We start from the raw sequence: 15,609 nt of genomic DNA on the forward strand, positions 1-15,609 counted from the left end.
TTGTTATTATTTATCACTTTGTTGTTACATTTTTATCTCTAAGTATGCATCTGATTATGGAAATGTTGAATGTTTTTATGGTGCTATCACTTTGTGATGCATCTGATTAAAGTGTTATAGAATCTTGTTGGTAAAGACTAATAAAAATATGATGTTTTGATTCTAATAAAAAGAGGATCAAGTTAGAATTCTTATTAAAATATTGTCCAATTAGGATTCTTATAAAAAGATCGTCAAGTTAAATAAATAACAAAGAAGATCCTTATCAGAACTTCAATCAACATTTTCTAGGTTAAAACCTTTTGATTTCCATGAAAATCAAATGGTTATGTTGTGAGAATAGACGGAGAAACTTTAGTGTGGAAGAGACGCTTAGGTGTGAACTTTAGCTGGGTATGATTATTTTTTAATTATATATATTTATTTGTATGTCACTTAGGCAGAAAAATCCACGTATACATGCATGAATAACACGTTTTTTTGTGTATGGCATGAAAGAGGAGTAATTAAGCTCAATTAATCAAGTAAAGGATATTTTTAAGATTGTCAATAATTCAATAACGTAACTAATAATTCGCCTCAAGTTGAGAGGTATTTTCAATACTTCTCTCTCAAAAAAAAAAAATCATCTTTCTTGGTATTATTCCCAAGCATGGATTTTGTGGAACATATATTAACAATAAGATCAGAACGGTTATGTACTTTCAATTTTAATATCGGATTGACATTTTGTTACCATCCCTTACCAGTATCGAGTTTGATGATGATAGTGCTTGGAACAAAACCCATTATTCCAATTACTTAAAAAAATAGTTCCTTCTATCACATTAGTTGGTTGAATCCCTTGGCGATAGGTTCTTACTGGAGGAGTTAGGTCAACATAAACAAAATTTTACTACTCGTATTGAGCATTTAAACGAAGAAGACGACATGGATAAGTTGAGGAAGCAGCAGAAGAATGAAAGAGTTAAAAGGACATTCTCTGCTATCTCCTCCATTTCATTCTTACCTTCCAAGCCATCAAGAGGAGGTTCAACAATATGATTCTAACATTGTTTTGTTACAAGGCTTTTTCAGCAGTCTGGAAATCTCAAGTATGATGTAGAACGAATAACCCAAAAAGAAAATGACAAAGAAGAGAGAAGAAGAAGACACATGCAGTAAAGAAAAAATCTGTATTTTAAATCACTGCAATTTCGTGTTTTCTGCTTCATTCTTTATGCAGAAGATTTCAGTTCACTTATAAGAGATGCTGATTGCTGAGTAAAGAGCAATAGTAATAGCAACATCAACTAGTCACTATCGCTTTACACTAATCTTTCACGGAATATTCAGCAAAGAGAGTAGCTGAGGTAAAAAATGAAAAGGCTCAAGCCTAAATGCCAATGCATCAAGTTTCAAAATCAGCCATCCTCTTCAGTACCACACACAAGCGAAGAAAAAAAACGTGAAGTCGAATCCAATTTTCAAGTCAACAGCAGATTTGCAAGATATATTTAGCCTTACCTTCTGTTATTGACAAGTCAAAGAAAAGTTCTCCCAACATTTCTGTAAATGGATATTAACAGAGAAGTGGGACAAAAAGTTTCTTAGCAAAACAGTTTAAATTACCAGTGGCAGGTATTTTATGTTTATCTAATTACTAAAACTAAACCCCTCGAGATAAAGAGAGACAAGGGACGATAATGCCTTCTCATTAATTATCCCATGCCAACACCCTCCAATAATGGGAAAATACAGAATAACAGGTGAAACAATCATAGATAACATTACACAAGGACAAAAAAATATACAAAATTGCGGCTGGGGGGTACAGAACGATACAGTTGAATACGACCGGCTAGGCCACACAAGCATAAACCAAACAAAGCAAAAGCCTTGAATTTGAAAAATGCTGGAGTAAGCTTAAACCTGCAAGAAGAAGTGGGGTTGAAGCATAAGCAAACTTGGACCATCTTTGGTCACTTTCTGGTAGATCGAATTACACAAAGAACAACTGATTAAACACATAAAAAGATTTTAAAACAAATAAGGAATCACATACGAGAAAAGGACCGTGAAGCGGCATGGGCCCCGTTCCTTCTTGTGGCTACTTAAAACAAGAAAATATAACCCAAAAAATGACACTAGGGACTTCATCAACATCTTCCTGAGTCGAGAGGGGAGAAGTGAGAGGGGTAGATGACCCAATAGGCAATGGGGAGGTGAAAAAGACAACTTGGAAAATTTTCTACAAGATTGTTGTAAGCTTATTTTAAACAAGGTGATATTTGAAACTGAAAAGGCTAAAAACAAGATGATATTAGGATAAAATCAAACAGTATATTACCTCCTAGAGTGAATTATAAAAGAATTATGGTAGAGTTAGTGGCAGTTTCAAATTGTTCACGCTGTAACTCCTAACTGGTTCAAGATGCTTATTCAGGAAACAAGCTATTGAACCTGCACTTCTAAGTCTTACTTTGTGTTGCCTGCCTACCTTTCATTCCACAAATGCTAGTCTGCAATAGTTCTGAATGATTCTATACCTCAAAAAGGGTAACACAAAGATGTCTGACTTCACAGTTTAACCTTAGCAATAAGGACAAATACCGCCATCTCCTGCACTATCCCAACCCTTCACAATCAAAAAAGAGAAAAAAGACGTGAAAGGGGTGGTGGTAGGTCCTTTATGCCTTCAGAAGAAATAATGCCAGCTGGACACTTTTTGGCCATGTTTCTGAAAAATAGCCATTATCCTGGAGTTCCAACGTTCACAAATGACTCCAGTTTCACTTGTAGAAGTTGAAACTCCAGGACAGTGGCTATTTTCTAATTTCATGGGTAAGTGTCTATTTACGAATTTTACCCTTGAGAACTCTGCCCATGGTCCAGCACAAATATAGAATAAAGAAAGGTGCTGCACGTGGTGATTTTCCAGAATCAGAATGCATTTGAGTGGCGGACAAATCCTCAATTCATTCCTGACAGCCAATGAGTTTACTGACACTCAATTGAAAGAAACATGGTATTAAATGCAAATAGGAGCTAGAAAATCCTGTGACCACGTAAGTTGGTCTTACTACATTTTGTCGTGGAAAACATGGGTTTTGGTGAGAGATGGAGAACTTCGATGAATTTTCTTATTTAAACCATCCAAATTCTCTATTTTAATCAATGAGATTACAGCTGATACTTTTGAAAGTCAAGAGGTTGACATAGCTGATCTGTTATCTTGAATACTTTTTATTTGTCATGGAAGCAATGATTGATAGATCCACTGATGAGGATTTTGGCAACTAGGAAGCACCAAAGTTACTAATCTCCTATTGCAGATGGTAAATTGATATCTTCTGATAATGACACGGCTGCAACACTTAATGAAGATGCTTATATGATTCCGAATTGTTTCATGCCTCAAAATAATCTGAAGAACAGTGAGTTGATCCCAGCAACAGAGGGGCACAAAATTAATATGGCTCAACTCCTCCGCTTTACAGTAGAAGTTCAGGAGAGCTTCCTATTAGGCATCTGGGATTGTTGGTGTGAGATCCATCACAGAAAAGTTCGAGGAAAGAATTGTCAGATTAGAAGAGGAATAACCTTCAAAAGGGAGGTAAAATAATTTTAAAGAGTATCCTACCCTAGCTTCTGACTTATTTCCCATCTCTGACCACCTCTGCACTCACCTCAGTCTCATTCCACCCACCAAACAACCAGATTTTTCACATCAACTAACCATAAACACCCCATCTCCTTCAACCTCATTCACGAAACCTAGACCTAACAATTCCACCCAGAATGAGGGGGTGGGTTTTGATATGGGAAGCAGTACACTTTGGTCAATGAGCTTCTTCCTAACACTCAATTGGATTAGAACCCACTAAGAAGAGAGATTTAAGAAAATTACATGCAAGGCATACTACATCTTGCATATCTGAGATGCTATATGTGAAAAATGATGATTTAATCAACGGTATGTGCATTAATGTTTTTGGGTTAGACAGTGTATTGACTTTACTAAAGCAGGGACATACAAAATATGACTTCGTCTTCTTCTTTTTTTCAGATTTTCAAGAAAGAAAATATGATAAGTCAGCTTTTTAAACAACTAACCAAGTCTGCAAATTAGTCACAATTTGACCAAGATATATGGGTCAAAAAACAAGGATTTATATTATTTATAACCATTCTGATATTACTAATAATCACAAGCTTCCATGCCAAGACCAGCATCATTTCACACTTCCCACAGAATTCTTGATTAAATATCATCTAATGCATTTGAAGTAATTCATAACTTCCTCTTAATTTTGGACAAAGGAGAGGTTTCCTAAAAGTTTCAATCGCATGATTACATAACTATAGAGCTCCATGAAGTATGTATAGCACTCATTGTTAATCTCTCTATCCCAATTTATGTGATGTAGTTTGACTGGGCATGGAGTTTAAGAAATATGGGAAGACTCTAATATTCCATAATTACCCTTAAGAATAGTATACCTTTATGGACTTTTTGTCATAGAAGTGGGACCTAACATGGGTATATTGTTGATAGTGTCATTAAATATTTGTCAAATAAGGAAATGTGTCATTCTATTTGGGACAGACTAAAAAGGAAAGTGTGTCATATAAGTTGGGACAGAGGGAGTACGAAAAATCAGAAATTTATATGTATTAATTGAGTTATAGTGATGTCCCTATGACTTGAGAAATCATAAATTAAGTAATCATAGACCTTGATGAATATACCATGTTATCCTTGGTCCCAAAGATTGCAGACATGGCATTATATAAAACATGTTGACGCCCAAGCAACATTCTGCACCAGAATCTCTCACCAACCACTGAATTAAGGATAAAATATAATAGTCACGTAGAACCATCACCAGAAGTCATTGATTGCCCCAGAGCCGTCCTCGCTCTAAGCTGCAGAAAGGCATCGAACAAAGTTTTAATTGACAAGAAAAGAAATAATCTGACCATAATTTAATCCAAATAATTGCATTGACCTTTACATCAAGGCAAGGATCATTGGCCAAAATTTTCAACTGGGAAACTATGCCAGCATTCCGTAGTTTCATCACTCGGCCAAATGCACCAGAACTGCTTGGAAAAGTAAGGTTTACTAGAGCCCAAACTGCTGCTGTACGTAATCGTCTATCATCACTATGTAAAAACTTGAACATAATTGATTCAGAATCATTAGCTAATGGTGGAAAGAGCTCTTGCATAACAGCTTCCTTGTGCACTTCATTTCCAGATGCAACATTGGTAAAGACGTACATACCCTAGAGAGAGAAGAGAGAGAGATTTTCAAAACCCATAATTACTTGGACATTATGCTCAAAGTATCAGTATGAAATCTGTTGATAAAGAAAACTAAAAATGGAGCTTATCGAATAAGAAAACTAACTATGTTACCTGCTGCATGCAAAATGTGCAATAAAATATTGTTGTTTGAAATGTCTAATCATCTTCTTTCAAGAAGAAAGTACGTCTGTGAAGTTCATTCTCACGCACAGAATAAGCAATTTATTTCTATTTTTAGTGACTCTTTCCACATTATCACTTGTCTAGATGTATCATATGCATCACGTCGATTCAACCAAAGAGCAATTGTCAGCAATTAATGGCAGAGATTGTAATATAGAATCAAGAGATACATGCCAAGGTGTATGAAAGCAAAATCAACCTTAATCTACAACTCGATGCAATTACTGCTAATTTCAAAGTTGGGTCAACCATAAAGGGCAGCCCGGTGCACTTAAGCTCCCGCTATGCGCAGGGTCCGGGGAAGGGCCCGACCACAAGGGTCTATTGTACGCTAATTTCAAAGTTGGGTCAACCATGATTACAAAATTTCTGCAGCAAACACACATCTGCACTTGAACAACTGAATTTTAGCAGCGTGATTATCTCAAATTTTTCGCCTATTAAGGCGATAAAATCTTTGAATGCTCCCATATATGATTCATGCAAATTTGCATAATTTTTGTTCACCACAAATAAAAATCAGCACATAGTGATTAACCGCCTAAAAGATATCACCTCCACCTCTACTGATATCTATTTCATTTCATTTTATACTACACAAGGAACAGACACTTTTGCCAGTATCACAGTCACAACTAGACACACAATTAATATCAGCCACACAAAGTATTAACATATTAATCAAATCCTTACAGTTCATCATCAGCTTAAACAATCATGAGAATCCGGCAGAATGACCAGAAGAATCTCAGAAGGTTGATTAGGACCTGTTGTACTTCTAATCGTTAAGAATACATTTTAGAACTGAGACATCCACAATTTACAAACGAACAATAGTCGTTACCTGAATAAAGATTTCGTCTTTTGAAGCACTTTGCAGTTGCTGTCCAACAGCATGCAGCAGAAGAGCGTCCTCAGCAAAGACATGCTGGATACAATCTAGAGGCCCATCAACAAGATTACGAACCAAAGCTAAAGCTTGCTCTTGAACACAAACCTCAGGATCTGCAGCACACAAGTGTTAACCTCTAATGGACACATCTCTGTAAAACCACTGCATTCCAGGCAACATATAATATCAGAAAATTTACCACAAATCAGGCTTCTAAGGGTCAACTGCGTGAGCTCTGATAGAATTTCCTCTTTACATTTGTTGTTCACAAGGAATGTTAGGTTCCTTAAAGCACACACGGCCTTTACCCTAATAATTGAATCCATTGACTTTGAAAGCTGAACAAGCTGCTTCACACCTCCACATTGCATAAACATTGTCTTATGCGCCAAGAAATCAACCACTACGTTGCTGATGGCATCAAGGGCAGAAGCCTGGTAATGGAGGATTAAGGAACATAGTATGAAATCTTCCATCACTCAACCTAAGAAAAATTAGCACCACTAATGCAACAGATATTTTCAAGTCATCAGATGCAGTATCTATTTGAACCAGTTGAAACGATAACAATGAAAAAGGTGCATGTATGTAGCATCTTATTATGATCTCGGTTAACATGCCTTTTATAGATTCTCTAAAGCATAAATGATTACAATTGACAACTCTCAACGAAGTTTTAATGAGAACACTTCAGCTTAGCCAATGGCAAAGGTGTAACTTAATTGCCTCAAACACCACTTCTAAATGTGTTGTCGTGGTGCCCGAGAGAACATCCTGAACTAATTCTGAGTTTCTTGCGTCTTGCTCACAAGTAGCATCCCTATGTTAACTGGATTAAGAAACAGGAAGCAAAACTGTTTTGCTACCTTCCAACACTGCAAGCAAGGCTCAGAGGGTGGGGCGTCAATGTTCTAACACTAAAAAGTACACACAAACTTCAGTCCCAAACTAGCTGGTCCAAAACTATATAAACTTTTTTATATTCATTCCGCTCCATTTGGAACTTCATTCCAATACTCCGGACAAATCAGGGGTTCTCTAAAACTAGATATTCTCTAAATCTCACACTTAACCCTATACTGACATACAAATCTCTAATCAAACTAAAAAGAACTCTTGGAGAACACAAGACCTCGACTACCAAACCTTATCCAGATAAATCAGGGGTTCTCTTTCTTCTTTTTTTTTTTTGAAAAAGGTAACTTTAAATCAGGGGTTCTCTAAATCTCACTTAACCTTATACTGACATACAAATCTCTAATCAAAACATAAAAGAACTCTTGGACTTGGAGAACACAAGACCTCAACTACCAAACCTTATCCCAACTAATTTGTATGACCTATTAGTCACAAAACCAACAGTGTTAGCATAATTGACACTGCTGTCAAAAGGTCAGGATCCCCTAAGCTTCTCTTTACCAATGCACCAATGCCTAGTGCAGCCTAACACAAATATACAAGTTCAAACCACTCAACACAACTTCTATGAGGATAATGCTCAACAACATACAGGACATGAAAGCCAGCAGTCTTGCATCAGCTATGATGCCAAAGTTGCAAAAACAGATTCCTAGGAGAGAACAAGAAAAAAAAAAGAATAATTACCTGGACAAAGGTCAAATCATCAAACAAAAGCCGAACCAATGGAACAACAAAACTCTCTTTCATAAATAGACCTGCACTAAGATTCTGCGAAGTAGTTTGTCAGCCAAGATCATTGAACAAATAGCCAATATTAAGAATTAACTTAGGCTATTATGAACATCACGAACCTTCACTGAGCGAGAAACATTTTTCAAACAAATACATGCTGCAGCACGCACTTCACCACTATCCTGACTCAGGGCATCAGTTACAAACTTCATAGCCTGCATAAAAAAGTTGTAAATATCAAAAATTTGGTGCATGGCCCCAACAACACTAAAAGCTTCACAAATAGAAAGGCCTTCATACTCACATATGACACACTTCTAGAACAACATGCTTCAATTTAACACAACTAAGCAAAGTATCAAACATTTTCCAAGTGTTCTGCTTGTTAAAGCACAACAAGGTTCTCCAAAATGCATGTCTGCTACTCTTTTTTACAACAAAAAACAAAATATCTAGTAACCTCAACTCAATTCATTTGGACACATCCTGTGCATGTGTCACCAGCAGCAGCACAGTCTAGTTCTCCACCATGAAGTATACTAGCAAATTCCAGTCCAGTACTTGATGACAAAGATATGTTTTGACTTGACATGAAATTGCTGAGGCAAGTGAAGTTGATAAAGACTTGTATGGTTTGGGCGAAAATCCAAGCTCATATAAAAAGGACTGGTAGATAGAGAATATGAAACGTAGAAAACGATGAAGACAATTATAAGAGGTTGATGGATACGATTTTATCAATCTTGAAGAGGAAGAGGATTGCATTCCTATTTTGTTTGTTGTTTTATGACTTGAGTTTTGAGCAGTGTCATTAAAATCTATTGGAAGCGACTAAGAGAGGGGTTATCGCTTCAAAGTGAAAACATACGCTTTAGAGAAGCTTGTGCAGTTGTGCTTCAAACAATGCTACACAAAGTGATTCCAACGAGAATCAGTCATTTCTCTGAATCTCAACTTTGAAGAGTTATATTATTCTCGGCATTATTGTATATAGGATGCTTCATAATTGTGCTCTTCATTTCAAAGAAGTGTGCTTCCCTTCTCACTTTTGCTTTAAGCCCATTAACCTTGTCACTTATTTGTGCCTTACGCTTTTAAAAACATTGGTTTAGAGCAATTATTCGCTTTTGACCTCCTTTTACTATAAATAGATTACTGACCTGTTTGTTAGGACTCTATCCTTAGATTATGTTTACTCGACTTTTAAGTCAAGAAAGTGGTTATTTAATGGTATAAATACGTTTTTTAAGATAAGGGTAACTGAATAGTCTTCAATGGTATGAATACTTATTTTGAATGATACAGTGATTCTTTAGTTATTTGTCAAAAAGTGTGCTTCACTTTGATGACGCGTGTACTTAAATTCTCGCTTGAAGTCCTAGTTGCTTCTTTGTGCTTTTTGCATCTCAAAACACTTGTTCATTGTCCTCTCTTGTATCAAATCTAGGATCGTAATTTATCTTTTGCCATTACAAGGAATACTTTATAGTTTATACTGTATACAAGACTAACGAATTGAGCTTCTGTTATGAGCCGAGCTCAAACCTACCATATTATTTGAACCGAGTTCAAATTGAATTCGCGCGTACAGTTTGAGCTCAAATCTATCCCACACTTCAATTCAAGTTCAATGATTTGAAAGGAGCAGAAACAGCCAGGATCCAACTTATATTTGATTCAATAGAAGCTCTAAGTAAAACAAAGATAAAATTTAAGTTATGCAATATGCACTTGCTTTTATGAGAAGTAGAATTAACATGTTCGTTACAATTGAACCTACCACCATTAGCACTAAAAGCTTTGATTAGTTTGGTACTTGAAGAACAATAATTGTTAATCTAAACAGATTCTAACACATTCCAGATTGCATGGTGTTCAGATTCAACTCAATAGATTTACTTTCTTTATCTATGAAGTTGGAAACCAGGCAAACAAGGTCCAAGTGCAGATACCTGAATTAAATTGTTTCCTTGCAGCCTAACAGCCACACAATGACAATAAACACAACAAAAGTGTGTATACATGGTAAAGCAACTGACCTCTAACGACAAAAGCCGATCCCTGCAGCGTTCCAATCTCGAACACATGTTAGCCAATGCAATAAGTATTCCCTCCAAACGCCTCGACAACAATGGACCATTCCGCAGGTGGTTGACAAGTTTATCAATAACATTTGCCTCGAATGCTAATACTTGCAAATCCTCCTTTTCTGCAATCAAACTAGACAAGGCAAAAGGAGCTTCGTCTCCAACTTGATCATCCTCAAGAAGCTCAAGTAGTATTAGTATCAATTTTGTTTTGATTCGTAAATCTTGAAGGCAAGAAGGAGCAGAGTTCTTTATGACAATCAAGCATATGCAAGCAAGCAATCTTGTCCGGGCATTTTTATCCTTGGTCAATTCAGTAACAGTACCCAATGCTCCACCATTTTCAGGATCCGTGAACTTTGATATGACATCAGGATTTCCCTTCAGGATAGTGGCTAGAGACTCCAAACTAGCATCTTTTTGAGTTACAGACCCTCCAAGCATACAAGTGAGTTTTTTAATAATTCCAGCATCACTTAATGCTTTCTGCTCCATACTTGTCCGGCAAGAATGTGTAATGATACTTGCACCAAGTCCAGTCACATTCTCATTTTCACTATTCAGTAGCGACTGGATAAATTCCATATTGTTCCCCTGCAGAAAATCATACCTTGGGGCCAACTTCGATTGATAAATGAACTTAAGGGAACGAGCAGCTGCTCCGACTACCTGCATTAGATCACAATTAAATAATCAGAGATAATGACAATTATGAGATATACTCCTAAACAATGATTTTGGGACATATCAGTCAAAAGATTCGGCCTTGTGATCATCTGAAGAGCAATAAAACACCTATTTGATCTGCTCTCCCCAAATTACTTTTAACTTATTGCAAACTGATTTCCTACATAGGTAGTTTAAAATCAAGAAAAGGGGGAGAAGAAAAAAATATAAAGTACCAAATTTTTGTGGCAACTTTTCTTGATTGGGTAAAGTATCAAATTTTTACCTTGTTCAATCATAAATTTTCAGTTCAGCTCCTAAAAACAATAAGGAAATCCATTTCACTTACTTGTCAAAGACGTTTATCTCAAGGACCAAAATTCCTCAGTTACGATATTTGAATGTCAGACTGAACAAATACTTCAACTTTTACAAGCAGTTGAGTTCCTCAAGGAAGTTTGTCAACTGCCTTGATGGTCCCACTAATCACTCTCCCATTGTTTTCGCCCACTAACTCCTATTTTTATGTTGCTTTGCTTGAAAATATTTTGGAAGAAATGTTTCCAGATAGAAATGTTATCAATATTTTGATAAAGTATAGTTCTTCAATTTCAAAATCATTCAAAGGATGTACAAGAACATCAATTGTGTCCTAAATTGAGTACATTACAAGCGTGTAACTAGCTATCCACCTTGTCTACAAATGGACGGCAATTCCGTTTCATATTGTCTCTGAGTCTTTGTTTATAAATATCATACTAGTATTACTAAAAGGAAGAAAAAGTGAGGAAATTTTTAAATTTTCGATTCTCTAAGACTCTGTTGCGGAGTGAACATGGGAGATTCGTTTTTAAAGAATGTGGATTCAGCATGATTCTCAACCATGCTTGGGAAATCCTTTTCAAGTCTTCTCCAGGAAGATTGACTCAACAAGAATGGGTGGAACATTTTACAAGCCGTGCTCTCAAATTTGGATTAAAGAAAAAGAAAGGTCAAACAAGTTTTCTTTCCTTGTTTCTGACAACAAACAAAAGGAAAACAAAAGGAAACACTTCTCTTCCTTCTATTTTCCCTTCCCTTTCTGGCATAAAAGTTTGCCATTAGAACAGTTTTTTAAAAAATGATCAGGTATTAGAACAAATAAACATAACAATTCCAAAAAGTAAATGAGGGAAAGAATAACAACAACAACATACCCAGTGAAATCCCAATAGATGGGGAGGTACAAGAAACTTAAACATATTTGGAAGGTACAAAAGAAAGTTCAAAAACAGGCGCAATCTAAATTCAATTAATGGTGAAACAGGCAACTATTTTTCTCACTGATAGAAGGTTAACATAAACTTGTGATTGAAACGGAGATTGCAATTCCAGAAATAACACTCTAAAATATCATCGCAAGTTGACCCTTTGGGGTGGCCCAGTGGTTTGGGCTTGGGACTTCCATGTTGGAGGTCTCAAGTTCGAAACCCCTTGCCAGCGAAAGCAAGGGGTTTATCCTCTGGATCGAGCTCGTCGCACCGGGCTTGCCTAGTGCGGGTTACCTCTCCTGTGTGGTTTGCGAGCTATTGCATAGGAACAGGGTTTTACCATGTGCGCACCTAAAGGGTAGCGGCTGTGGGTTTCCTTTGTCATCAAAAAAAAATATCGCCGCAAGTTCACAACAGCTGAGTAAATTAAAGTTCAAATAAGGATGAATAGATAGCCAGCCCCATACACTTGTCAAGACTTTTCATTTAGACACCTCAACAGAGGCTATGACCTATTGAACATTTGATCCATGCATAAATTGTGTCAATTAGACACATATCACTCAATCTTCAGCAAAACAGTGTTATCAAAGGCGAAAAGCGCAAAAAAGCTCTAAGGTTCGTCGGGGCTTTAAGCTCAAACACAAATAAAGCGTGGCCTTTAATGAAAAAAGGCGCAAAGGGAGAAAAAAATACAAATATATATATGTTTAGTCCAAGACTAATAATTATAAACATGAATGAAATATATGTGAACAAGGAAATTGAAAAAAGATTAAGATAAAGTGAAATATCAATTGTTTAGCGTCACCTCTTCAAAAGAGGTTCATTGGCAAGGAAAAATATGCCTTAGAACCTTGATGACAACACTGAAGCGCACATAAAGCGAGGCGAAGCGCTCAACACGTTTTGAGTTTCGCTTCAAGGCTTAAGCACACTTTAAGCGCGCCTTTGACACACTGCAGCAAAGTTTAAATCCATGTAGTTGATGCACAAGTTAAGTGACAATACAAGTAAAGCAAAGAAACGTGTAAATAAAAGATAAAAGGAAAAGAGAGACAAAAACAAAGTAAAAACAAAGTAAAAACAAAGTAAATACTACACGTTTTTCCTTCTTCTTCCTTATCTTTGTTCTTCTTCTTACAAAGTAAATGGATTTTATTGTTCTTCCCACAATCTCTCTCTTTCTTGACAAGTGTTAAAAGAAAGAATCGATATTGGATCTGGTTCACTCAATTTTTCTGGCAACATAATCTTTTTACGGCAACTCAAATCTGATTTAGGAGTCTTCTTCTAATTCAGCTCTGTTCTCTGCCACTGCTCTAGTCACTGAACTTCTAGAAGTACTGATCTCTCTAATTCAAGACATCAACTAGACACTATTCCTCAAATATGCCATATAACACAACTGTGATTAACGTTCCAGGAAAGAGGCTCCAAATATCATTAAATTTCATCACTTTAACCTTCTCTGGATAAGAATCTATCTTGGACCTGAACCAAGCTTAGCACCAAACTTTTCATCTTTCAGAACGGTAAAGGTATTATAGTTTCAAAACGGGAATCAGCTTGGGTTGCCATTTTTTCATAGACGTCATTTTACCAACAACAATGGTGTTTGAATCTAAAGATGAACGAATGGGTTTGTCAAGGAAATAAGCTTTTTTGGCAAGAGATAGTGACTAATAGATGGGGAAGAGAAAGGGTGGTGGGAGGAGGAGGTGGATCATGGTGGAAAATGGCGGAGGCTGTGGCAGGAAAGAGTGGGGAAGAAGGAGAAAAATTAAAAGAATTAATAAAAAGGAAAGTGAAAATGGAATTAGCCGTTTTCAAGGTTTTAAAGCGCTAAGAAAGGGTGGGAAGTATGCACTATTCCACATCAGCACATCGTGTCTAATTGACACAGATTGACTTTAGTTCAACTGTTCAAATGAAACAAGGCTAAGTTTTTTTTTGACACTGAAAAAAAAAAGGCAAAGTTTGAGTGCCTAAATAAAAAATTCAGATAAATTTAAGGGCCGTACATGTATTCAACCTCAAATAATCATTGACAAAAGTCACATTTTACTAACACCTTTCAGGAACTAAAGGGCCCAAAATCATCTAATTAAGACGTACGTCTGTTACTACGGAAATCTTAGTAACTCAGTTGATTGGCTATCTAGTGAGCGTTCGATTCCCCATCTTGTAGTCCCCCACCCCCCAATTTCCTCTTCCCCTACCCCAATTTTCAGTTTCAAAAAAACTGTGTTATTATGAGACACTAATTTAACCCTAACGGATATTTTACTTGTTTTGAGGATTTAGCAAGTTGAAAAAATGGATGAAATAAGCAAACCAGAAACAAAGATTGTTACACAGTACTCCTTCCCTTCCAGTTTGTAAATTTGGATGTAATGTTTTTCCCTATCAAATTAACCTTTCAATCACTACTTCAGTGTTTTTCTTCCACCATCACTACTAACATAATATATAAGTTAATCAAGTAACATAAAACTCCTTGCCCAGTATAATTTGCTTTAAATTATATGTAAACACCGAAAAAAACCTCTGAAAATTTGAAATAAGGATTTAACCCGTACTACGAACTAATAACGACACTAAAATAACTTTTTTGACCTATTCTGAGCACAGAGATAGCAGACAAACAGAAGAATCAAGCAAGTATAAATATTTAATTAATTTAGACATTCTTTATAATGGAGCCAAAACAAAAGATCTCAAAATTTGAAATTACCTTATCATTAGGATAAGAAATAAGGCGAAGAAGAAGAGGAAAGGCACCGGCATCAAGGACTGCTTTAACACCATCATCAAAGCCACAAGCGAAGCTACCAATAGCAGCAGCGGATTGAATAATAAGCGAATCGTTGAGTTCCACGTCATTACCGGCACAAACCGAACCAGCTGCAGCAGCGGAGGAGGAAGAGAGTATGGAGGTTACAGACGGAACGGCGCCGAGTTTGAGGAAACAAAGCTTCTTCGTGCGGTTACCGATGATCTGATTCTTGAGGTCACGGAGAGCTTTGAGTTTTGCCTCGGTGGAAGAAGAGCTCAGCCGTCCGATCAGATCCTCTCGACGGCTGTGAGTCGGAGGGGGCGGCGCCGATGATGCTGAGGCCGGCATGGTTGAGGGCTACTATGGAATTTCATATGCAGATGCGACCAACCGATTGTGCAAAAGAGAGAGAGAAATGAGAACTGGTAAAGAGAAATAAGAGTGTATTTTTCCTTATTTTTTATGAAAAATTAAGAAAAAAATACTTCCGTCATCTCAATTTATGTGACAATTTAGAATTTTAAAATTCAAATAAGTTTATTTTTAATATTTCTTTTAAATATTTTAATTATCAATTATTATGGCTTAATAAGACTTTTTATATAATTTACAAATATATAAATTTCATTTCATACAATTTGAAGATTTCATGCATAAATTTTCAATCAAACTTAAATAGTTTGACCTCAAAAAGTGAAAGATGTCACATAAATTGAGATAGAAGAAATATATAGTTTGCTTTTTTTTATTACAAAGACATATAGAACAATTAATATGTTAAATTTTAGTAAAGACTACACTAATTGG

The 15,609-nt window shown here is 36.2% G+C and overlaps 1 protein-coding gene across 2 annotated transcripts; it reads right to left on the bottom strand.

Annotated features, from left to right (window-relative positions):
• Nucleotides 1–1,654: 1,654 nt before the first annotated feature.
• On the bottom strand, nucleotides 1,655–15,248 carry LOC129902408 (uncharacterized). 2 transcript variants are annotated; one of them, XM_055977638.1, is made up of 9 exons: nucleotides 14,761–15,248; nucleotides 10,060–10,776; nucleotides 8,140–8,235; nucleotides 7,973–8,056; nucleotides 6,567–6,801; nucleotides 6,320–6,480; nucleotides 4,992–5,270; nucleotides 4,732–4,908; nucleotides 1,655–1,911 (listed from the first exon to the last, which is right to left on the bottom strand). In XM_055977638.1, exons 1-8 carry the CDS (start codon nucleotides 15,148–15,150, stop codon nucleotides 4,852–4,854), a joined length of 2,019 nt encoding a protein of 672 aa, XP_055833613.1. In that variant the 5' UTR covers nucleotides 15,151–15,248; the 3' UTR covers nucleotides 1,655–1,911; nucleotides 4,732–4,851. The 2 variants fall into 2 exon arrangements, with proteins under 2 accessions (XP_055833613.1, XP_055833612.1); XM_055977637.1 differs by having other exon boundaries at nucleotides 4,718–4,908.
• Between the last annotated feature and the right edge of the window lie 361 nt (nucleotides 15,249–15,609).

Source organism: Solanum dulcamara, chromosome 9 (assembly GCF_947179165.1).
Source record: "Solanum dulcamara chromosome 9, daSolDulc1.2, whole genome shotgun sequence".
NCBI classification, from domain to species: domain Eukaryota; kingdom Viridiplantae; phylum Streptophyta; class Magnoliopsida; order Solanales; family Solanaceae; genus Solanum; species Solanum dulcamara.

What these genes read in the sequence shown, in the direction of transcription:
- LOC129902408 (XM_055977638.1), bottom strand. Translation starts at nt 15,150, where the DNA reads ATGCCGGCCTCAGCATCATCGGCGCCGCCCCCTCCGACTCACAGCCGT. An exon ending in ATCGGCTTTTGTCGTTAGAG is followed by an intron (nt 8,236 to 10,059) that starts GTCAGTTGCTTT and finishes TTTTTTATGCAG; the next exon opens with GCTATGAAGTTTGTAACTGA. An exon ending in ATGATTTGACCTTTGTCCAG is followed by an intron (nt 6,802 to 7,972) that starts GTAATTATTCTT and finishes CTCCATTACCAG; the next exon opens with GCTTCTGCCCTTGATGCCAT.